Below are 23,817 nucleotides of genomic sequence, written 5' to 3'. Positions count from 1 at the left end.
TTATAATGGTGATTTTCGATGTTAGTTTGTCAAACATATATCTGGTCTAATTTTATATTTTGTTACCTACACTCTGGAGGATAATGGAGATTTTATTCTTCCTGTGATAAGGCTTCTTGGTATTTAAAGTAGCAAAAGTATAAAACAGTGAACATCCAGTATTGAGAAATGATATGATGGAACATTAAAAATTTCTGTGGATATTTATAAATTATATGTCAGTTAAACCTTGTCAAAGGTATGCAAATCAGCATGCCTTAAGCTTGTTTTAGAAGGTCTCAACTCAGACTATGAAGATTCACTGACATCTTATAAGAAGCCTTGGAAAACATTCTCTTTTTTTTTTTTCTGAGACAGAGTCTCACTCTGTCACCCAGGCTGGAGCGCAATGGCATGGTCTCGGCTCACTGCAACCTCTGCCTCCTGGGTTCAAGCGATTCTCCTGCCTCAGCCTCCCCAGTAACTGGGACTACAGGCACGTGCCACCACACTCGGCTAGTTTTTGTATTTTTAGTAGAGACGAGGTTCCACTATGTTGGCCAGGCTGGTCTGGAACTCCTGACCTCGTGATCTGCCTGCCTCAGCCCCACAAAGTGCTGGGATTACAGGCATGAGCCACCACCCCGGCCATTGCTTTTTAACCCATTTCGAATTTATTCAAAGTGCAACAAGCCATCCTTAAGAGAATGCTAAAATGGGCCAGGCGTGGTGCCTCACACCTGTAATCCCAGCACTTTGGGAGGCCGAGGTGGGTGGATCATTTGAAGTCAGGCGTTCAAGACCAGCCTGGCCCACCTCTACTAAAAATAAAAAAATTAGTCAGGTGTGGTGGCAGGTGCCTGTAGTCCCAGCTACTCCGGAGGGTGAGGCAGGAGAATTGCTTGAACCCGGGAGGTGGAAGTTGCAGTCAGCCAAGGTTGTGCCACTGCACTCCAGCCTGGGCAACAGAGTGAGACTCTGTCTCAAAAAAAAAAAAAAAAGAGAGAGAGAGAGAGAATGCTAAAATGGTCTAATTTGCATTTTGGTTTTTTTCCTTTTATTTTTTAGAGACAGAGTCTTGCTCTGTTGCCCAGGCTGGAGTGCAGTGGTGTGATCACAGCTCACTGCAGCCTCAACCTCCCAGGCTAAGCCTCCTGAGTAGTTTGGGTGATCCTCCCACCTCAGCCTCCTGAGTAGTTTGGGTGATCCTCCCACCTCAGCCTCCTGAGTAGTTGGGACCACAGGAACATACCACCATGCCCAGCTAATTTTTTTTTAATTGTTTGTAGAGATGGGGGGTCTCCCTATGTTACCCAGGCTGGTTTCTGATTCCTGGGCTCCAGTGATACTCCCGCCTTGCCCTCCCAAACCACTGGGATTACAGGCATGAGCCACCACACCTAGCCATTTTCCCCCCATTTTTGTTAACAGTTTTATTGAAACATAATTCATATAGCATACAATTCATCCATTCAAAGTGTACAATTCAATGGTTTTTAGTATATTCACAGAGTTGTGCAACCACCACCACAATCAATTTTAGATCATTTTCACTGCCTCAAAAACAAGCCCCCATACTCATTAGTTGTCATGATCAGTCTCCCCATTCCCTGAAGCCCTACCATCTGTCTTTATATATTTGCCTGTTCTGGACATTTTATATACATGGAAACACAATGTGTGGTCTTTCATGACTGGCTTCTTTTACTTAGCATGATGTTTTCAAGGTTCATCCACGGTGTAGCATGGATCAGTACTTCATTCCTTTTCTTCAATTTTTTTTTTTTTTTTTTTTTTTTTTTGAGATGAAGTCTTGCTTCTGTCACCAAGGCTGGAGTGCAGTGGCACAATCTCGGCTCACTGCAAGCTCCGCCTCCCGGGTTCATGCCATTCTCCTGCCTCAGCCTCCCAAGTAGCTGGGACTACAAGCGCCCGCCACCATGCCTGGCTAATTTTTTGTATTTTTAGTAGAGACGGGGTTTCACCGTGTTAGCCAGGATGGTCTCGATCTCCTGACCTCGTGATCCGCCCGCCTCGGCCTCCCAAAGTGCTGGGATTACAGGCTTGAGCCACAGTGCCCGGCCACTTCATTCCTTTTCATTGCTTGGATATACCACATTTTATTAACATATATCCATTCTGCAATTGATGGATGTTTGGGTTATTTCCATTTTTTTGGCAAAAGTATTTTTTAAACAATGTTTAAATGTAAGTCTGCTGCTCACTTTGGGTTTTTCTTTTCAAAGAATTTTTAAAAACTTTTTTAGAGATGTGGGGGTCTCACTATGTCGTCTAGACTAAACTCAAACTCCTGGGCTCAAGTGATCCTCCTGCCTCAGTCTCCTGAGTAGCTGGGACTATAGGTGTGAGCCACTGTGCTTGGCTTCTTTTCATAGACTCTTTATGGAAAAATAGAATTTGTTTCCATCTTGGTAGCAATGGTTACTGCATACCTTCACTCTGATTTGAGAATTTTTGGACAAGATCTGCTTCTTCTCTGAGTATGGAGAAGGCAAAAGGCAGGGAGTGGACCTCCTCAGAGAAGTCGAGGGAAGAGGATCAGCAGGCTTCTAATCAACCAAACACAATTGCTTTGCCAGGAACATCAGCAAAGGGAACCAAAGGAGAAATTTCTGCTAAAGGTGAAAAAGCGCTCTGCCCAAAGAAGGCGGCAGAGTATAGGGACAACCCCAAACCTCAGAAGAAGATACTAATCCCTTCATTACCCTCTAAACCACCACCTGTTAATCGGATTCACCGGGACAGTCTGTGAGCCTGGTGCCTATAATTAAAGACAAAGCCACACAGGCCTTTGGTGCCAGAAATAAGCTCCTATGTGCCTTTGCCTGTCCAAATCAAAAGGATTTTCCTAGCACAGCAAAACAGGCCAGAATCCAGAAATCATTACCAAAAAAATCAAAGGTGGACAAAGAGGAAATATCCCTGCAAAGCCCTGAGGAGACACATCCTCCTGAAGTGGCTCTTCCCCCTGGGGAGGGGTTGCCTGTCCTAGAAGAGTCTGCTGCTCTCCTTGAGGGAGTTAATACAGTTGTGGTGACAACTTCTGCCCCAGAAGCTTCACTGGCTTCCTGGGCCAGAAATGCAGCCAGGGAGAAGGCACCAGAAGCAGTGGGATCTCCACATGAGGCCCATGGTGTCAGGTGGCTAGTGTCAGGGAGAAGTCTCCCTGCAGTCACAGATGGTTGGGTTCACCTCCAGTTTCATGCTAGACAAGCCTGGGTTCCAGAAAATCAAGAAGGGACAGTGAGTGCACTCTTTTTGCTTCCTGCCTCCAATTCTCTACCCCCATACCTTGAAGACAATATGTTATACCCCAAATGCATTCACAGGTACAAGGTCTTAATAAAAAGCCTCCAGTGGGAATAGAATGTCAGGAAAAAGACCACATCTGTGGTAATTAATGGCAGAAAGGCTGGACAGTTGATTCCGTGGTGCTGCTGACAGGTGAACTCTGGTCCTCTCCACACCTGCTTATGGGCCATGCACACTGGTGGGGTGGCAGATGTTAGCCTAAGACCCCTAGCAGTGACTGCTGCTTCGTGGGTGGACATAAAAGACTCTTACATTTAAAAATGGAAAAACATTTTACAAATTACCATAAATTCTAGTTAACACATAGAAAAACTCATTCATACTACCCTTCTAAAATAGAAATGACTTCAGCAGCTCTTTTAAGTGGGAACCTCTTCAGCTGAGCATTGTGAAGGAGTTGAGAAAACAAACAGTAGTTTGCTCCTGTGCTCAATTTCCCTGACCCGAATACTGACTACTTTAGGAGCTGCTTCATTCCAATTGCAATTTCATAAAATGTAAAGTATTTTAAGGCAAAGAAAGGCTGTTAATTCTCTCCTTCCCCAAAACACGTGATTTTTCAATATTCAAAACAATATTTTTTCAAAGTTCTCTTAATAACCTGCGATTTCTATGGTTTGACTCCAGGATAAAAACACGAGGCACTTTGTATTACTTTGCTTATAATTCTTTTGTATATTTCCGGTATTTAAAATGTTTAACCTTACTTCCCATTCATACATACATAATATATTGAATATGAAATGTGTTTATTAGAAGATTCTCCATAAACAAAAATAAGATGTGTTTATAAAAGAATTCATCTATTGTGTTTAGGGAACTGTATTTATTGCATGCAAATTATTGTTAGTGTTCTTAAAGTAGGATTAAACCAAAAAGCATGACTTTTCTTTTGCATAACTCATTTGTTTGTTTCTTTATCAGTTGGAGGCATGGGTTGGATAATTTCTTTTTACTTATTTATTATTATTATTTTGAGACAGTCACTCAAGCTGGAGTGCAGTGGCGCCATCTCAGCTCACTGCAACCTCCGCCTCCCGGGCTCAAGAGATTCTCATGCCTCAGCCCCTGGAGTAGCTGGGATTACAGGCGTGTGCCACCATGCCCAGCTAATTTTTGTGTTTTAGCAGAGATGGGGTTTCACCATGTTGGCCAGGCTGGTCTCTAACTCCTGGCCTCAAGTGATACGCCTGCCTCAGCCTCCCAAAGTGCTGGGATTACAGATGTGAGACACCACACCTGGCCCATCTCATTTGTTTTTAAAACCACTTTATTTATGGATGTACAAAAAGCTGTACATATTTAATGTATCCAATTGAGTGTAATTAATTTTTAATATTTTTTGTACTTCCTAAATGTATAGTCCCGTGAGTCTGGGAATTGATCTGTTTTTCACTTGTGTTTTAATGGCAGTTTCCAACATTGTTTTGTCATTACAAGTGGGGGATTTTTTCCCCTTTAATTAAGATATTAAAAATAATGTGCTGATGGCCGGGCATGGTGGCTCACATCTGTAATCCCAGTACTTTGGGAGGCTGCGGCGGGTGGATCACTTGAGGTCAGGAGTTCAAGACCAGCCTGGCCAACATGGCAAAACCCTGTCTCTACTAAAAATACAAAAATTAGCTGGGCACAGTGGCACATGCCTGTAATCCCAGCTACTCAGGAGGCTGAGGCAGGAGAGTCGCTTGAACCCAGGAGGCAGAGGTTGTGGTGAGAGGAGATTGCGCCACTACACTCAAGCCTGGGCGACAGAGCGAGACTCCATCTCAAAAAAATAAATAAATAAAATAATAATAATAATAATAATAATAATAATAATAATGCACTAAAAGGAGTGGCGGAGTTGGGAAATTCATAACCATCATAATATACATGTAATAGGTTTGGGAAAGAATCCTCAAAAATGTTAAAGCGAGGGAGGAAAGTTTGTTGAGAAGCAAGTTGTTTTCATGGTCTCATAGTGTTGTTCCCTCCTGCCCCCTCTGGTTGTTGGTGGTCAGAATTGTTTAGTGTAATAAATAATATGGACATTTAAAAAAATTGTTTTTTGTTTAGTTGCCGTATGAATTAATATAAAATTGAATTTGATGTTTACAAACCAAGGATTTTGATTTTAGGTTAGAATTACACTTAGAATCATTAAGACTATGTCTTCAGATCAAAACATTCTAGCGATAAACCTACGATAGAGACATATTCTGGACAGGCGTGGCGGCTCATGCCTATAATCTCAGCCCTTTGGGAGGCTGAGGTGGGAAGTATTGCTTGAGATCAGCCTGAACTACATAGCGAGACTCTATCTCTACAAAAAAATTTTTAAATGAGCTGGGTGTGGTGGTGCCCGCTGTCATCTCAACTACTCTGGAGGCTGAGATGGAAGAATCACTTGAACTCAGGAGTTTGAGACTGTAATGAACCCTGATCTCTGATTGTGCCACTACATTCCAGCCTGGGTGATATAGCAGGACCCTATCTAAAAATAAATAAATAAAAATAAAATAAGAGATGTAATCTTAGGCAAGCTAGATCTTAAATTATGCTAGTATACTTTTAAAAAATAATTGAATAAATTGAAAAGGTTTTCTTCGGTCATTAATTCGTTTAGTATCTCAAATGTTAATTAGAATAATTGGTATCACTTTTTAGATTTTTTGAGTTACCTTCCTTAGGAAGTCTGTGCCATGTTATAATTTAATTTAGTTCTTCTATAGTATAATTGTTTACTAGTTTAAAACTGTACCCTAAGTGACCAAATATCTGGCAAACAAAGAATTTGAGAATGTTATTACATAAATGCTTTCACTGACTTTTTCTTCTTTATAAACTAGATATAGCCAGGCACTACACATAGTAGCTACAGGCATGGTTTGTGCCTTAATCCCAGCTACTCAGGAGGGTGAGGTGGGAGGACTCCTTGAGTCCAGGAGTTCAAGGCTGCAGTGAGCTATGATCATACCACTAGACTCTAGCCTCGACAACAGAGCGAGACCTTATCTCTAAAAATAAAAAAAAAAAACAGACTATGTGTGGCTTAACTTCTATAAATATATGTCTTCCTTAAGAGTGTTAATATAAGCATGTGTTCAATACTATGGCCTATATATAGGATTTAATCTTTTTCACCAGGTTGCCTGTGGCATTGTCAGTGCTGCGTTTGGGGTAAACATAATATTTAGTTTTCTACTTTGTCTTACATGAGGTACAAACTAAAAGTATGTTATAAAGATTTGTCTATATAAGAAAACTAGGGCCAGGCGTGGTGGCTCACGCCTGTAATCCCAGCACTTTGGGAGGCTGAGGCGGGTGGATCACCTGAGGTCAGGAGTTCAAGACCAGCCCCGCCAACATGGTGAAACCCTGTCTCTACTAAAAATATGAAAATTAGCTGGGCGTGGTGGCGGGCACCTGTAATCCCAGCTGCTCGGGAGGCTGAGACAGGAGAATCACTTGAACCTGGGAGGCGGAGGTTGCAATGAGCCCAGATCATGCCATTGCACTCCAGCCTGGGCAACAAGGGTGAAACTCGGTCTCAAAAAAAAAAGAAGAAGAAGAAGAAGAAAGAAAACTAGGTGGAGTGTGGTGGCTTGCACCTATAATCCCAGCACTTTGGGAGGCTGAGGTGGGTGGATCTGTTGAGGCTAGGAGTTTGAGATCAACCTGCCAACATGATGAAACCCCATCTCTACTAAAAATACAAAAAATTAGCCCGGCATGATGTGTGTGCCTGTAATCCTAGCTACTTGGAAGGCTGAGGCAGGAATCGCTTGAACCTGGGGGGCAGAGGTTGCAGTGAGCCGAGATCTTGCCACTGCACTCCAGGCTGGGTGACACAGCACAACTCTATCTCAAAAAAAAAAAAAAAAAGAAAAGAAAAAAGAAAACTAATATATCAAAATAATTTCTAGTTAGTTGGATTCACTCACTTATTCCTCCAATGACTGTTATTGAATTATCATATATTACTAGTGCTTTTCAGTACATACCTTCTACAATTTTTCAACTGAAAAGTACTTCATTGATCAGGGCTCTTTAAACTCATCTTCATTGCATTGTTTTACTAACTATAGTTATTATTCATGTATTAGCACTGTGAGCCTACTGTAATGATGTATACCTTAATAAAGAACTGAATATTTGTAATGGCTGGCAGTGAATTTAGTAGTTCTTGAATTTATAGCTTAAAATATGGGAGTAATTTGCTGCTTTATTTCCTTTGAGAGATAATAGAGGAAAAACAGAATCTAATAACAATCACAGATTTTAGGGAAAGCACTGTAAAACCATATGATCAATTCTAGCTTCTTATGTGAACATGGAAAGATTGCCAGCTGAAGACCTGTCATGCTCTAAGAAGTTGGGGAGAATTTGCATTTTTAGAACTGTGAGCAAAATGAGAACTACTGCTATGTTCATGCTTTATGAATTTAGCCTTATTTCATTCACACAATTCATGGGAAAAAAATGCATCTTTTAACTCGGTGTTTTTCAATTCAACTTTTAAAATACAGGATGTGGGCCAGGCCCGGTGGCTCACACCTGTAATCTCATCACTTTGGGAGGCCGAGGCAAGTGGATCACAAGGTCAAGAGATAGAGACCATCCTGGCCAACATGGTGAAACCCCGTCTCCACTAAAAATACAAAAATTAGCTGGGCATGTTGGCACATACCTGTAGTCCCAGCTACTCGGGAGACTGAGGCAGGAGAATCGCTTGAACCTGGGAGATGGATGTTGCAGTGAGCTGAGATCGCGCCACTGCACTCCAGCCTGGCGACAGAGCAAGATGCTGTCTAAAAAAAAAAAAAAAAAAAAAAAAAAAAAAAAAACAAAAAAAAAACCAGGATGTGTTACTTACCAAGGAGAATTCATTTACAATGGTTAATTACGTGACAAACATGTCAAGTAATTCCATCTGGCTTTGTGTCACCATTTCCCCACCCTTTTTTTAGAAACCAAAACCAAGAAGAAGAACAAACATCAAAATGGACATGGAAATTAACAAATATATGATTCAATTTAATCTCCTAAAAGGTTTTTTAAATTATTCTATTTTATTTTATTTTGAGACAGAGTCTCTATCTGTTGCCAGGCTGGAGTGCAGTGGCATGATCTCAGCTCACTGCAACCTCCATCTCCCAGGTTCAAGCGATTCTCCTGCTTCAGCCTCCCAAGTAGCTGGGACTACAGGCAAGCGCCACCACACCCAGCTAATGTTTGTATTTTTGGTAGAGATGGAGTTTCACCATGTTGGCCAGTATGGTCTGGATCTCTTGACCTCATGATCCACCCGCCTTGGCCTCCCAAAGTGCTGGGATTACAGGGTTTTTTTGTTTTTTTTTTGTTTGTTGGTTTGTTTTGAGACAGGGCCACCCTGTCACCCAGGCTGGACTGTAGTGGCACAATCATGGCTCACTGCAGCCTCAACCTCCCAAGCTCAGGTGATCCTCCATGTCAGCCTCCCAATTAGCTGGGACTACAGGCGTGCACCACAATGCCCAGCTAATTTTTGTATTTTTTTTAGAGACAGGGTTTTGCCATGTTGGCCAGGCTGGTCTTCAACTCCTGGCCTCAAGTGATCCACCCGTCTCAACCTCCCAAAGTGCTGGGATTACAGGCGTGAGCCACTGTGCCCCATCTCATCTGCTAAGTGGGTTTAAAGAAATTCAGTTTCATGTCAATTTTTAAAAATGTATGGTCATCAAATTTGACTTCTTTTTAAAAATGCAATCAGATAATTGTATACTTGTTTGATGAGGGGAGGAAAGTTAATATAGCCAATCTACTCAATATTTTTAGCAGAAATTATCAGAGACTAAGGAAATTAAGTTTTTCTCATGTTGGTTTTAATTACCTAATGTTTTCAGTTTTCTCTTTCATTCTTGTGTCTTTTTTTCATTTTCAGTGTTTCAAATACAGTTTGTATTTAAAGATTTAGAAGTTCCAAAACTGTAAGCACAGTGGATTGTTTCCTGGGATGATATTAAAATTATACAACAAAATATATGAAACTTTGTCAATTTGGTTATTGGCACATACAAAATATTTACAAATAAATGTGTGTGTGTGTGCGTGTACACACAATTCAATGAAAGAGATGTGAAACAAGTTTTCTTTTCTTTTTTCTTTTTTTTTTTTTTTTTGAGACAGAGTCTTGCTCTGTCACCCAGGCTGGAGTGCAATGTCACAGTTTTAGCTCACTGCAACCTCTGCCTCCTGGGTTCAAGCGATTCTCCTGCCTCAGCCTCCCGAGTAGCTGGGACTACAGGCACCTACCACCACTCCTAGCTAATTTTTGTGTTTTTAGTAGAGACAGGGTTTCACCATGTTGTCCAGGCTGGTCTCCAACTCCTGACCTCAGGTGATCTGCCCGCCTCAGCCTCCCCAAGTGCTGGGATTGCAGGCGTGAGCCACCTCACCCAGCTACAAGTTTTCAAAATACAGTTATCTGTACCCATACATTCTCCAGTTTGTCCACAGGACATCTTATGACTTGGGCAAGCTGCTAAAAATCCAAGAGTGCAGCGTTTGTATGTCTATAGGATTGCTCAGATCTACCCCCACCCTAAAAGAACTTAAGAGAATTTCTTGAGGCCAGGCACAGTGGCTCACACCAGTAATTCCAGTACTGTGAGAGTCCGAGGTCAGAGGACTGCTTGAGGCCAGGAGTTCAAGAGCAGCCTGGACAACACAGGGAGACCTGTCACTACAAAGAATAAATAAATTAGCCAGGCTTAGTGGTTCATCCCTGTGGTCCCAGCTACTAGGGAGGCAGAAGTAGGACTGCTTGTCCCAGGAGGTCAAGACTGCAGTGAGCTGAGACCCAGCCACCTGCATTCCAGCCTGGGCAACAAAAAGAGACCCTGTCTCAAAAAATAAGTTAAATAAATAAATAATAAAAATAGTTTAAACCCTAAACACATCTTCTTTTTCAAAGAGGACTTCTTGAGGACTTCATGCTGCGTCCTGTTGATCTCCACTTCCCTTTTTCAGCGTCCACACTTTTAACAGTCTCTTTTGCCAAGGATAATAAGTATATAGTTTCTGGAATCTAGATTCTTCCCTGTTTGGACAGCCAGGGGTACAATTTTTGGTCTGCAGGCCTTTGCATCTGTTCTGCTGTTGCTCAGCAATCTCACAGCAAATTTGCCGAGCCTCTCCGGAATGCACAGCCAGACAGAGCTCAGCGCAAAAGCTAGAGAACCTGGCGGAGGGAGACTCACAGTGCCACAAAAAAATCTTTATCTTTTCTTTTCTCTTTTCTTTTTTTCTCTTTCTTTCTTGTCTTTCTGTCTTTCCTCTCTCTCTCTGTCTTTCCTCTCTTTCTTTCTTTTTTCCTACATGGCAAGATCTCCTCATGACAGAAATAATCTGCCTTGACTTCTGTTTCCACGCTGCTTCTGCCAGGACCATGCGCTCGGCGTGTTTTTCTTTCCGCTATAATTATCCAGGCCCATCCCAGCCCTGGTCCCCTCAGCTGTTCCCTGGCAGTCCCTTCTGCTGGTGAAAACACATATGGTGCCGGCCTGACCAGGGTGTAAGTCAGGGCTGGCCACTGTGTGATGATCAGGCAGATGACTGAACGTCTGTGGGACTCCGTTTGCTCATTGTAAAATGGAGATTAATACCAGCCTTCTTCTACTCCCCAAATGCACGTGTTTGTCCCGGCCACAGGGCCCAATTGTTGGCTGTTCACGCGTCAGTTACCCCCACAGGACGGGTCAGCCAATTAAAGGCGAACCAGGCCGGGTCCATCTCCTGACTCCTTTTCTCATCCCAGGGCTGGACAGGCGGCTGGACAGGCAGCTGGCCTGGGCCCGGCTCTGCCTTGTCACGTGCGGGGGCCGGCCCGTTTGCTCGTCTGTGTATAGGAGCGTGAGGTCACGCTGGGTGCTCCCGCCCCGCCGGGGCTTTTAGTGTTCCTGGTCCCTAAACGCCAGGCCGCTCCACCGCGGGAGAAGGCGCGAACCCCAGCAGAGCCCAACGGTCGTTGTCGGTTGCCGGGCCACCTGTTGCTGCAGTTCTGATTGGTTCCTTCCCCCAACAACGCGGCGGCTGTAACCAATCGACAGCGAGGCCGGTCGCGAGGCCCCGTCCCGCCCTGCAGGAGCCAGCCGCGCGCTCGCTCGCAGGAGGGTGGGTAGTTTGCCCAGAGTGGGGGGCTGGGCCCATAAAAGAGGAAGTGCACTTAGACCCGGCCGCGCTGGACGCTGTTAGAAACCGTCCTGGCTGGGAAGGCAAGAGGTGTGTAACTGGACAAGACTCGTTTCTGGCGGTCAGTCTTGCCATCCTCACAGAGGTTGGCGGCCCGAGAGTGTCAGGCAGAGGCGGAGAGTGGCAAGGGAGTGACTATCTCGGGGAACGAAGGAGTGAACGCGGTGATGGGACGCACGGAAATGGGAGTGGAGAAAGTCATGGAGAGAACCCTAGACGGGGCGGTCCCCGCGGAAAGGCGGTGGCTCCAGGGTCTCCTCACCCAAGCAGGAGCTGGCAGGCCCCGCCCCACTCCGCAGGCCCCACCCCGGGCCCCGCCCCCGAGGCTTAAGCCGCGCCGCCGCCTGCGCGGAGCCACACTGCGAAGCCACACTGCGAAGTCCAGCTGCGCGCGCCTTGGGATTGACCGTCCACGCTCGCCCGGGAGGTCCGACGCGCCCTCCGCCAGCCGACAGACACAGCCGCACGCACTGCAGTGTTCTCCCTGTGGCTCGGTGAGCCTGGCCCCAGCCCTGCGCCCTCTGCGCCCCCGCCCACTTGTTCTGCGTGCGCTGCCCGCTCTTCCATTTACCTGCTCTCCCACCCAAGTTTGTACTCTTTTCTTTCTTTGGGTTTTATTTTTTGTTTTAGTTTGTTTGTTTGAGACAGGCTCTCGCTCTGTCTCCCAGGCTGGAGTGCAGTGGCGCGATCTCGGCTCACTGCAGCCTCCACCTCCCAGGTTCAAGCGATCCGCCTGCCGAGTAGCTGGGATTACAGGCGCCCTCCACCACGCCTGGCTAATTTTTGTGTTTTGTGTTTTGTTTCGCCATGTTGGCCAGGCTGGCCTTGAACTGCTGAGCCCGAGCCATCCGCCCGCCTCGGCCTCACAAAGTCCTAGAATTTTAGGCATGAGCCGCCGGTCCCGGCCTGTACTAATCGTTTCTGTCCTTGGTTCTTTATTTCTCTTCTCTCACTCTTTTTCTTAGTCCCTTTTGTTCTTTCCCTCTCCCGTTCAGTTGGCTGTAGTTTTCACTCCCTCCTTTCCACCACGATGCCCAGCCCTGCCTTGGATGGGGACCATCAGCTATGACCACAATGACCTCTCCCTCACCAGGCAGCTCCAGGCAGTGTTCCTGCACCGCCTTTCCCAGGGTTTGGGGGCTTTTTCTAGTGGGCTTTCAGCTGCTGGATCTGGCCTCTGCAGGGCCGGCTCCCAGCCCTTCCAACCTCCTTACAGCCCGGCCTGGGACCTAGCCAATTCCCGGAGAGTCTCTGTCCCATCGTGACCCCCTCACAACTCTCCCACTCACCAAAGTCTGATGACTGTGCTAGGGGGTGCTTATCGAGAGTACTGAGTGTTACAAAAGCAGAAGTCTGGACGAGAGCCAATTTGTGATATTAAGCAGGTGGGGTGGGGGTGGGGAGTGTACCTAGGTTCATTTTCCGCCCTGCTTTTCCCCTTTCCAGTGTGTGCACTTAACCAGTCCCTGGGCCCTGTTCCCCATCCCCCTCCAAGGCATGGACTGGGTGGGCTTGTGTGTCTTGGGGCAGGTGGCCCTTTCTAAACTCTCTGCCTTTGCTCACCCACAGGACACATAGTATGACCATTAGGTGTTTCGTCTCCCACCCACTTTCTATGGAAAACCAAGGGGATCGGGCCATGATAGCCACTGGCAGCTTTGAAGAACGGGACACCTTTAGAGAAGCTTGATCTTGAAGGCCTCACCGTGAGACCTTACAAAGCTGGGTAAGAATCCAGTCTAAGGAAGAGGTCTCTTGCTGCCTCCTAACCCTGTGGTCTAGGGGCAGGAGTCAGCAGGGCATTAACAAAAATAATTACCATCCCCACCCCCGACAGTGAAGTGGCTCTTTCCAGTTCACAGAGCACTCTCACACCTCCCCGCTCTCATTCTGGCCCTTCAGCTGACTCGGACAAGCCAAGGATCTTGGTCCCATTTTATAAAGGAGAAAACTGAGGCCCACGTGGAACAGTGATTGGCCCCAGGTCATCCTGGGAGCCAGCAGAAGAGCTAGGACAGGAACCTATTGTTCTAACTTCATTTTGATGCTAGCTTTTGACTATCCCTGAAACCGAGATTGGTAATCAGCCCGGCTCTGAAACTGATTATTTGCTGGGGACTGTAAAATAGGATTAACTATTTCTAGGCCTGCATTTTAATTGCTGTTAGTAGGGCCACCTTACCCACCCTCTGAAGGACCTGACTTGGCAAGCCCAAGGCAACATTCAGAATATGGCAGCTGAACCTCTGTGCACTTGTCTTTGGGCAGCAACTGGGTCTTATTCTTCTCTGGCCTTCACAACATCCTGCAACCCAGCTCAAGGTCAGGAATGTGATAGACTCATGTCATCATATCTCTGACGCCCAGAGAAGGGATACCATTTGCCTGAGCCTTCTCTGGACTGTTTAATCAGCCTGCAAGAACTTTCCTTGTGAAAGGCCCTGCCTGTGCCTTGGGCTGAGAAAACAGCAGGAAGGAACTGAGGAGCTGGGCAGCAGTGCAATGCAAATACCATCAGCTTTGGTGCCTGTAAGTGTGGCTCTTACTCATCTCACATGGAAGTAAGGGCAGCCACCTTGCAGGGCTACTCTGAGGATTGAGCTAATACAGTGCCCTGGGCGTTGGGGTGGGGAAAGTTGTGGAGCACCTCTTGGGGGAAGGGGGTGTCAGAGCAGGGAATCTGGGGAGTCCGAGGGCACCTTCATCAACCCACTCTGTCATTTGAGCACCAGTCTTCACTGAGCCTCATGGGCAAGCTGGAGGGAAACAGGAATAAGGTCAGGCCCTGTTCTGTAGGTCCCAGTGTAGTTGCTATGGTGAGTATCTTCATTTCCCTGGTTGCCCCAGCCACCTGGAGTGAGAAGCTCAAGAGGAAGCTGGGTGAGCTGTTTGTTTCCATGGGTCTCTGTGTTCACAGCTGACTCCCTTCACCAGCCAGCCCTTTCACCTGAGCCCCAGCAACAAAGGCAGGCAGAGCTCAAAGCAGCTGCTCCAATGAAGTCAAAGAAATAAGTTCAGGGGAAGAAGCAGGTCACCCTACCCCACTAGGGTGCTGGGCTCACTTCCTCCTGGGACAGTGGAGGAGGGTGTGGTTCCAACTCAGAACAAAATGGGGCTTTTGGTTTACCTTATCACTCTTCACAGCTCTGACCTGGACCCCTCATCCCTGCCTGTCTTGTGGTTTAAGTGTGGATCCCCCTAAGTTGGAGGAAAGGAAACTGGCCCAAACAAAAAGGAGAGCAGTTTTCTCTGCATCACGTGGTAGGCCAGGAGGAGTCTAATGCCCCAGCGTTTACTCTTAGCCCCCAAAATCACCTAGCTAAATGTTACCTTATCTAAGAAGTCCTTAGATGTTTTTTTGGTTTTTTTTTTTTTTGAGACAAGGTCTCACTCTCTCACCCAGACTGGAGCACAGTGGCACAATCACAGCTCACTGCAGCCTTAACCTTCTGGGCTCAAGCAATCGTCCCAAGTAGCTGGGACTATAGGCATGCACCACCATGTCCAGCTAATTTATTTTTATTTATATTTTTTAGATAGGGTCTCATTATGTTGCCCTGGCTGGTCTTGAACTCCTGGGTTCAAGCAGTCCTCCCACCTCTGCTTCCCAAAGTGCTAGTTTTTCGTTTTTTTTTTTAAACAGAGTCTTGCTCTGTCGCCTAGGCTGGAGTGCAGTGGCATGATCTCAGCTACTGCAACCTCCACCTCCTGGATTCAAGCGATTCTCCTGCCTCAGCCTCCTAAGTAGCTGAGAATACAGGCGTGTGCCACCACACCCAGCTAATTTTTGTATTTTTAGTGGAGATGGGGTTTTGCCATGTTGGCCAAGCTGGTCTCAAACTCCTGACCTCAGGTGATCCGCCCGCCTCAGCCTACCAAAGTGCTGGGTTTACAGGCGTGAGCCACCACACCCAGCCCAAGAAGTCTTTTCTGATCACCCACTCTTCCTTCTCTCCCAGTGGCATTAGTTGTTCCCTCCTTTGCATTTTGAGAGTATGTCCTGTAAGCCCCAAATGCAGCTTGAATCATCTGCCCATCCACCCCCTGTGCCCAACAGTAAGCCTCCTCTCTAGGGTAGATATTATCTCCTGCATCTCAGTGAACCACTGCCCAGCAAAGCAGTCTTGCTAAAACAATGACTCTAGAGATCCTAAGCTGTGTGGGAACTGGAGGAGAGAATTAGACTGACAGTCTGGGAAGGGATTGAATTAGTCATCTTGTACCTTTTCTTCTTGACTTAAGTTCCAGACCTGTGGAAACCATTCCTGCTTAGACATGCAGAACATAAGCCTGTGGGTCTGTGCCTGTCGGGTCTCAGTCTGGGTGAAACTTTTCTACACTTCTGTCAGCTCTCCAGATGGACCACAGAAGCAGGAATGTGGGCATCATCAGTGAAATTTCTGCATCCAGCAGAGAAAGGGCTGGTCCAGTGGCTGTTTATGAGGCAGCGCTAGGAGAGCTGTGATCCAGACTCTCCCTGCAGTGAAAGGGAGGGAGCCCTTCATGAAGTATTGACTGCTTGAGCAGGAATTGCTTCACCAGCACCTAACTGAGTGCCTCTCGAGCTCACATCTATTTTCCCTCATGAGGCCACTTGGAGTCTTGCTGAGGGACTTGGTGCTATTAGGGAAGGTGGGTTTGGGGATGGTGAGCAGGGAGGGCCTGGGGACATTGTGGCTAATGGGGCTTTTCTCCTCTTGGCTTAGATTCTGGCAGAGTTCCTCTATCTCGTCTTGTTGCTGATTAAAGGTGCCCCCGTCTCCAGTTTTTCTCCATCTCCTGGGAGGTAGCAGGAAATCAGCATCATGGTTGGGTTCAAGGCCACAGATGTGCCCCCTACTGCCACTGTGAAGTTTCTTGGGGCTGGCACAGCTGCCTGCATCGCAGATCTCATCACCTTTCCTCTGGATACTGCTAAAGTCCGGTTACAGGTGAGGGGATGAAGCCTGGGGGTCTTGATGGTGTCTACTCTGTTCCCTCCCCAAAGACACAGACCCCTCAAGGGCCAGTGTTTGGAGCATCGGGATGACTGGAGGTGGGAAGGGCAACATGCTTATCCCTGTAGCTACCCTGTCTTGGCCTTGCAGATCCAAGGAGAAAGTCAGGGGCCAGTGCACGCTACAGCCAGCGCCCAGTACCGCGGTGTGATGGGCACCATTCTGACCATGGTGCGTACTGAGGGCCCCCGAAGCCTCTACAATGGGCTGGTTGCCGGCCTGCAGCGCCAAATGAGCTTTGCCTCTGTCCGCATCGGCCTGTATGATTCTGTCAAACAGTTCTACACCAAGGGCTCTGAGCGTGAGTATGGAGCAAGGCTGTAGGCCCCTTGGCCCGTTTTTCTCAGTGATGATTGATCTTAGTTCATTCAGCCATATAGCTTTTTAGGCCCCACGATCCCTAGGAAGATCAGGGGAACAGAGAACTGGAAGGGACCCTGGTCCTCCACATAGTTCCTGAGCACCTGGGCTATACCAGGCTCTGAGCAGGGCGTCATCCCATCACAGTCTTCAACACCATCTTGGGAGTAGGTACTATCATCCCAGTGTTATAGAAGAAGAGACTGAGGTGGGAAGGCAGTGGGGTGAGGAGAGACTTGGCCAAGGGCACACAGTAGAGTGCCAGAAAACACACAGTAGAGAGCCAGGACACTCATCTCCAAGGCCAGCATTCTTCCCTTTCACCTCCTTAGTATGCCATGCCAACCTTCCATTTTACACATGAAGAAACAGAGCCCCAAACAAAAGGTTGTCTTTCCCGAGATCACATGGCAGGAAGAAGTAAAGCTGACCTGAGATCCCAAGTCTTAGGAATCCCAGTCCTCAGAAAGCCACTTCTCTCTGAGCCTTGGTTTTCACATTTGTCAGATGGAAATGATTGTGATTTCTCTGGGCTGTTGAGCAGGTAAATGAAAATGTTTTATGAAAGAAAGCACCAAGTTTCATTTAGGTCTTAGCCCTTGCTATGTCCTTAGCAAGGAGTAGATTTTCATAGAGATATTTTGTTTGATGTGAGGAGTTCTTACAGCAAGAGCTTGTAGAACGCCAAAAACTTCTGGATTCTATTCCCAAAAGCAGGAGATGACAGTGACAGGGTGGTTTTGGTGAGAAGAGATGAGGTAGAAAATGAGTGCAAGCCCACTGGCCACTGACCCCATGGCTCACCCACAGATGCCAGCATTGGGAGCCGCCTCCTAGCAGGCAGCACCACAGGTGCCCTGGCTGTGGCTGTGGCCCAGCCCACGGATGTGGTAAAGGTCCGATTCCAAGCTCAGGCCCGGGCTGGAGGTGGTCGGAGATACCAAAGCACCGTCAATGCCTACAAGACCATTGCCCGAGAGGAAGGGTTCCGAGGCCTCTGGAAAGGTGTGTACCAGTTGTTTTCCCTTCCCTTTTTCTTCCTCCCCGATACTCTGGTCTCACCTAGGATCTCCCTCCTCCTACAGGGACCTCTCCCAATGTTGCTCGTAATGCCATTGTCAACTGTGCTGAGCTGGTGACCTATGACCTCATCAAGGATGCCCTCCTGAAAGCCAACCTCATGACAGGTGAGTCATGAGGTAGACAGTGCTGGGTCTCGCCCTTCCCCCATGCCAGGAGCAGGTGCAGGGGTCTAGTTGACACCAGAAGACCACATCTTTTCATCCTATTTGCCCTTTGCAGGGAGAGTAAGATTATATCTCTTACTTGCCATATTGAAGCCAACTGGGATGAAGCTCCCACTTTGCACATTGAGGAACTGAGGCTAGATTGGCAAAATGACTCTTTCAGGTCCTCAGAAGAGGTCTCAGCTGGAGTCCCTGTCTCTTGTTTTTGTTTTTTGTTTGTTTTTTGTTTTTTTGAGATAGAGTCTCACTCTGTCACCCGTGAAATCTCAGCTCACTGCAACCTTCTCCTCCCGGGTTCAAGTGATTCTTGTGCCTCAGCCTCCCAAGTAGCTGGGATTACAGGTGTGCACCAGCACACTGGCTAATTTTTGTATTTTTAGTAGAGATGGAGTTTCACCCTGTTAGCCAGGCTGGTCTCGAACTCCTGGCCTCAAGTGATCTGCCCACCTTGGCCTCCCAATGTGCTGGGATTACAGGTGTGAGCCTCCGCGCCCCATCCTGTTTGCTTTTTGAGACAGGGTCTTGCTCTGTTGCCCAGGCTGGAGTGCAGTGGGGTGATTAATGGCTCATTGCAGCCTCGACCTCCCTGACTCAAGCAATCCTCACACCTCAGCCTCCTGAGTAGCTGGGACTGACTACAGGCATGCACACTGTGCCTGGCTAATTTTTGTATTTTGTAGAGACAGGGTTTTTGCCGTGTTGCCCAGTCTGGTCTTAAACTCCTGGGCTCAAGTGATCCACCCACCTTGGCCTCCAAAAGTCCCGGATTACAGGCATGAGCCATTGTGCCCAGCTTCTCTGTCTCTTTAAAATCATGAAAACTCTTAGCTACTTAAGTAATTCTCCTTCCTTCTGGAATGATGGGTGAAGATCTTGACTGCCTTGCCTGCTCCTCCTTGGCAGATGACCTCCCTTGCCACTTCACTTCCGCCTTTGGGGCAGGCTTCTGCACCACTGTCATCGCCTCCCCTGTAGACGTGGTCAAGACGAGATACATGAACTCTGCCCTGGGCCAGTACAGCAGCGCTGGCCACTGTGCCCTTACCATGCTCCAGAAGGAGGGGCCCCGAGCCTTCTACAAAGGGTGAGCCTCTGGTCCTCCCCACCCAGTTCAGGCCTCTTGGCTATGCATGTCTATCGTGGGTGGGAGAGAACCACCTGGAAGTGAGTAGCAGCCAAGTGTCAGGCTATTTCTGATCCTGGTCCTGGCATTTCACCAGCATTCACCTATCCCCTTAATTCCTTCCTCCCAGAATTGCTGCCATCACTATTTATTAGGTGTTAAATGGAGACTCAAAGGGAATTCATGCTTATAGCCAAGCAGCTGTGAGCTCAGTTCATTGAGTCCTCCCAGCCTCCTTTGGGACAGAGCAACTGGGTTGGATTGAATACCAGGCCCAGTGAGGGAAGCAGGAGGTGGAGGTGCCCCCATGACCGGTGTTTTTTCTCCTCTAGGTTCATGCCCTCCTTTCTCCGCTTGGGTTCCTGGAACGTGGTGATGTTCGTCACCTATGAGCAGCTGAAACGGGCCCTCATGGCTGCCTGCACTTCCCGAGAGGCTCCCTTCTGAGCCTCTCCTGCTGCTGACCTGATCACCTCTGGCTTTGTCTCTAGCTGGGCCATGCTTTCCTTTTCTTCCTTCTTTCCCTTCCCTCCTTCCCTTCCCTCCTTCCCCACCTCTTCCTTCCACTCCTTTACCCACCACCTTCCCTCTCTCTACATTCTCATCTACTCATTGTCTCTCAGTGCTGGTGGAGTTGACATTTGACAGTGTGGGAGGCCTCCTACCAGCCAGGATCCCAAGCGTCCCGTCCCTTGGAAAGTTCAGCCAGAATCTTCGTCCTGCCCCCCGCAGCCCAGCCTAGCCCACTTGTCACCCATAAAGCAAGCTCAACCTTGGTGTCTCCTCCCTCTCTTGTAGCTGTTACCAGACAGAAGTCTTGGTCCAATGGCTTTTTGGTACCTGGTGGGCAGGGGAGGAACCACCTGACTTTGAAAATGGGTGTGATCCACCTTCCACCTCCAGCATCCAATCTGAAGCCCGTGTAGGTCATCTGGTCCATTTCTCTCCAGACCCAGGCCCTGTACTAACATGGGGAGTGCAGGAGCCACCTGACAGACAGCAGTGCCTCCCCTTCCTTTGCCACTTGAGCTCTTACTCAGAATCTGGTACTCTAGTGCCTGCCATCCCAACCCCCCACCCTGGCTGCAGGCCTGTTTATCTGCACAACAAGAGTGCTCCTGTGTGCCCTGCATCTCCTGCAGTTCCAGAGGAACATGAGACTCTTAGATGCTGTCGACTTTATTTTATTCCATTTTACAAATGGAAGGAAGACCCACCTCCCCCAAAGTCCCAGACCTCGTGAGAACAAGTCAGGCTCCTTCCACCCTCCACAGCCACACCCACAGAGGAAGTGTTACTGAACTGGGTGGAGCAGGCCCTGACTCCACAGAGGGTGGGTGGAGGCTGCAGGGCAAACATCCGGTCTCTGCCTGAGGATACTTTCCATTTGTGTTTTTTGTTGTTTTGAGACAGAGTCTCACTTGCTGTCACCCAGGCTGGAGTGCAGTGGTGCAATCTTGGCTCACTGCAACCTCTCCCAGGTTCAGGCGATTGTCCTGCCTCAGCCTCCCAAGTAGCTGGGATTATAGCATCACACCTGGCTAATTTTTGTGTTTTTAGTAGAAACGGGGTTTTGCCATGCTGGCCAGGCTGGCCTCAAACTCCTGACCTCAAGCGATCCACCTACCTCAGCCTCCCAAAGTGCTGGGATTACAGGCGTGAGCCACCGTGCCTGGCCAGGATATTTTCCATTTGGAGTCTCACCACCACAACCTCCCTCCACCTGCCCCTGCCCCAGCTAGGGATCCGAGGAGGCCGAGAGAAGCCAGGGCTTTGGCTGCACAGGGGTCTCCGCTTCTCTGTCACTGTTCTTACCACCTGCACTCAGAGGCAGGTGGGCAGGGCTACTACAATTTCAAGGAGTGGAGACTGAGGTCCTAGAATCCCAAGGCATCTCCTGTAGGGTTGGGCCCTTAGAATTATGTCACTCGGATCCAGTTTGTAGGTGTCTGAAGAAACTGAGGCCTGACACAGGTGAGGCAGGCAAGAACACCCAGAAAGTCCACTACTGAACTGGGACCAGGACCCAGTCCTCCTTCCCCTTGTGGACTCCACCAGAGACCAATGCTGGGGTCCTTGGGGAAGCCTGTTTGGCAGCTGTGGAGCTAGGTCCTGAGAACACAACCACCCTCCCTCTTCCCTCAGCCTCAAGCCACTGAAGCCACTGCTTCTTCGCCTCCTCATTAGCCCAATAGTCAGAGCTGGAGGATAGACCCTTCAGTGCTTGGGTTGAGGGCCAGGGTGTTAGACTGGTTCTTGGAGAAGGAACGAGGGCCCAGGATTCTTCAGCTTCCTTCTTAGTTTTTGACAAATTGAGCTGAGGCCCCATAGTCCTCAGGAAGGACAGGGTTGAGTGCCATAAGGTGGCAAACCAGGGTAAAGGTGACAGGCAGCCCAGCCAGGCTGCAGGGGGTAGCATATACAGAGGACCTGGCCACTGCTTTATGTACCTTCTCACACTAATCCTGTGAGGCAGGCTGTTGGCTCTGCTCTGGACGGGAAGAAGGAGGGGCAGTTTGGTAGGGTGTGTCAAAGCTAAACAGGCCGGGTGGGCATGAGCAAGTCAGCTGGTTCATTCAGCAGCCTTAATAGACACAAGGCTACCCAACTTCACTGTGGTTCTGGGCGTGGCCTTGGGACAATGAGCTGGGAACAGTGGTAGGAACCACGGGAAAACATACCAGTGGGCCTCATTCATTCTGATCACAGGTAGATCACTTCTCTTTGGTCCCCAACCCTTTAATGCCTATTAAGTGGGCATATGATAAGCCCTGCTTTGCCTAATTCAAGGTAGCACTGAAGATCACTGTAATAGGAATCTTCTGTAATAGGAAGGTAATAGGAATCTCCTGAGGGACTTTCAGGCCTGAGACCCAGGCTTCCTTCATGATAAGGAGTAGGCTTTCCTGCTGCCCTACAGGAGACCTAGAGTTCAAGAATTTCACAGCCCTGCCTCTGCACTCCAATTCAGGGCTTGCTCTCAGAACAGGGCAGCTCTCACCATCCCACTCCACCTGAGTCCTGCCCCCAGAGTATTTCATGCCTCACCGTCTGGTTTCCATGAAAGGCCTGCAAGGTAGGGGCTGTAAGCTTTAAGAAACGGGTTCAGAGAGGTGAAGTGATTTACCCCAAGGCACACAGCTGGCTAGTAGCACACCTGGGATCCAGAACAGATGTGTCTGACTCCAAAGCCCACATGCTTTTAACTACTGTGCTGAAATGCTTCCTGGAGCCCTGGTCCCAGAGTCTTCATCTCAAGGTCTTTCGGCAGCTGACTTCATGGTGATTTTTTTTTTTTTTTTTTTTTTTTTAAGATGGAGTCTCCTCTGTCGCCCAGGCTGGAGTGCAGTGGCATGATCTCGGCTCAGTGCAACCTCTGCCTCCTGGGTTCAAGTGATTCTCCTGCCTCAGCCTGCCAAGTAGCTGGGATTACAAGTGCACGCCACCATGCCCGGCTAATTTTTGTACTTTTAGTAGAGACGAAGTTTCACCATGTTGCCCAGGCTGGTCTTGAACTCCTTACCTTGTGATCTGCCTGCCTCAGCCTCCCAAAGTGCTGGGATTACAGGCATGAGCCACCACGCCCAGCCCATGGTGATTTTTTTAATGACAAAAGTGCTACTGAACCCCCATTTAAAAAAAAACCTTAAGCTGACGTGATTTGAATGGTGGAGTCCCAAGCAATCTGGAGAACATGAGGCCTTTTCTGGCACCTCTGAAGGCATTCCATGGAATCGGCTACCTACTCCCCGTAAGCCTGGATCTATCCTCACCCAAGCTCAGACTCTAGAAGGGAACCTCCCTGGCATGGAAGGGGAGCATAACACACTTGTTGACTTTGAGGAGGCAAGTGTGGTCTACGCAGGTCCAGTTGGACCTGGGCGCTGGAACTCCAGGCCTTGGGGGCAGCAGTGCTGTTACCCCTTCCTGAATCTAAGCAGTGAGTTCACCAAGCACTTTCACATCAATGATGTCAGTCCTCACAACATGCCTGTGATGGGGGTTATGAGCTCTGCTTTACTGACAAGACAGGTGTGGTAACTGGTCCCAGGAGAAAGTGGCAGGGCTGGGCTCAGAACTCAGGTTTCCTGCCTCCCAGATCACCCTGCCCAGACCCTATCACAGACCAGGGGATTGAGGCCAGAGAGGTGGAACCAAAGCTGTTTCCAGTGCATATGTGTTCTCTATGCTGCTTCTCTACTCAGGGCGAGTCTGTGGGAAGTGAACTTCAAGGTTTTTGGGGGGTTTTTTGTTTTGTTTTGTTTGAGACAGAGTCTTGCTCTGTCACCCAGGCTGGAGTACAGTGGCGCAATCTCAGCTCACTGCAACCTCCACCTCCTGGATTCAAGTGATTCCCCTGCCTCAGCCTCCCGAGTATCTGGGATTACAGGCCCTCACCACCACGCCCAGCTGATTTTTGTATTTTTAGTAGAGACAGGTTTTCACCATGTTGGCCAGGCTAGTCTTGAACTCCTGACCTCAGGTGATCCACCTGGCTCGGCCTATCAAAGTGCTGGGATTATAAGCATGAACCACCACACCCGGCCTTTTTAGTTTTTTTTTT

At 48.2% G+C, this 23,817-nt stretch overlaps 1 protein-coding gene and 1 pseudogene across 1 annotated transcript; both read left to right on the top strand.

Moving 5' to 3' along the window:
• The first annotated feature begins 2,470 nt into the window (after window positions 1-2,470).
• Window positions 2,471-3,366, top strand: LOC129008553 (developmental pluripotency-associated protein 4-like; annotated as a pseudogene).
• Window positions 3,367-8,678: 5,312 nt separating this feature from the next.
• UCP2 (uncoupling protein 2) lies at window positions 8,679-20,039 on the top strand. The gene is made up of 8 exons (XM_054440930.2): window positions 8,679-12,020; window positions 13,096-13,252; window positions 16,233-16,457; window positions 16,614-16,824; window positions 17,694-17,888; window positions 17,969-18,070; window positions 19,034-19,214; window positions 19,586-20,039. Exons 3-8 carry the CDS (start codon window positions 16,332-16,334, stop codon window positions 19,698-19,700), a joined length of 930 nt encoding a protein of 309 aa, XP_054296905.1. The 5' UTR covers window positions 8,679-12,020; window positions 13,096-13,252; window positions 16,233-16,331; the 3' UTR covers window positions 19,701-20,039.
• The last annotated feature ends 3,778 nt before the right edge of the window (window positions 20,040-23,817 follow it).

The sequence above is a fragment of the Pongo pygmaeus genome, chromosome 9 (genome assembly GCF_028885625.2).
Source record: "Pongo pygmaeus isolate AG05252 chromosome 9, NHGRI_mPonPyg2-v2.0_pri, whole genome shotgun sequence".
Taxonomy (NCBI): Eukaryota; Metazoa; Chordata; class Mammalia; order Primates; family Hominidae; genus Pongo; species Pongo pygmaeus.
Note: the sequence above shows the minus strand (reverse complement) of the source record. Positions and strands in the feature narration are given on the sequence as shown.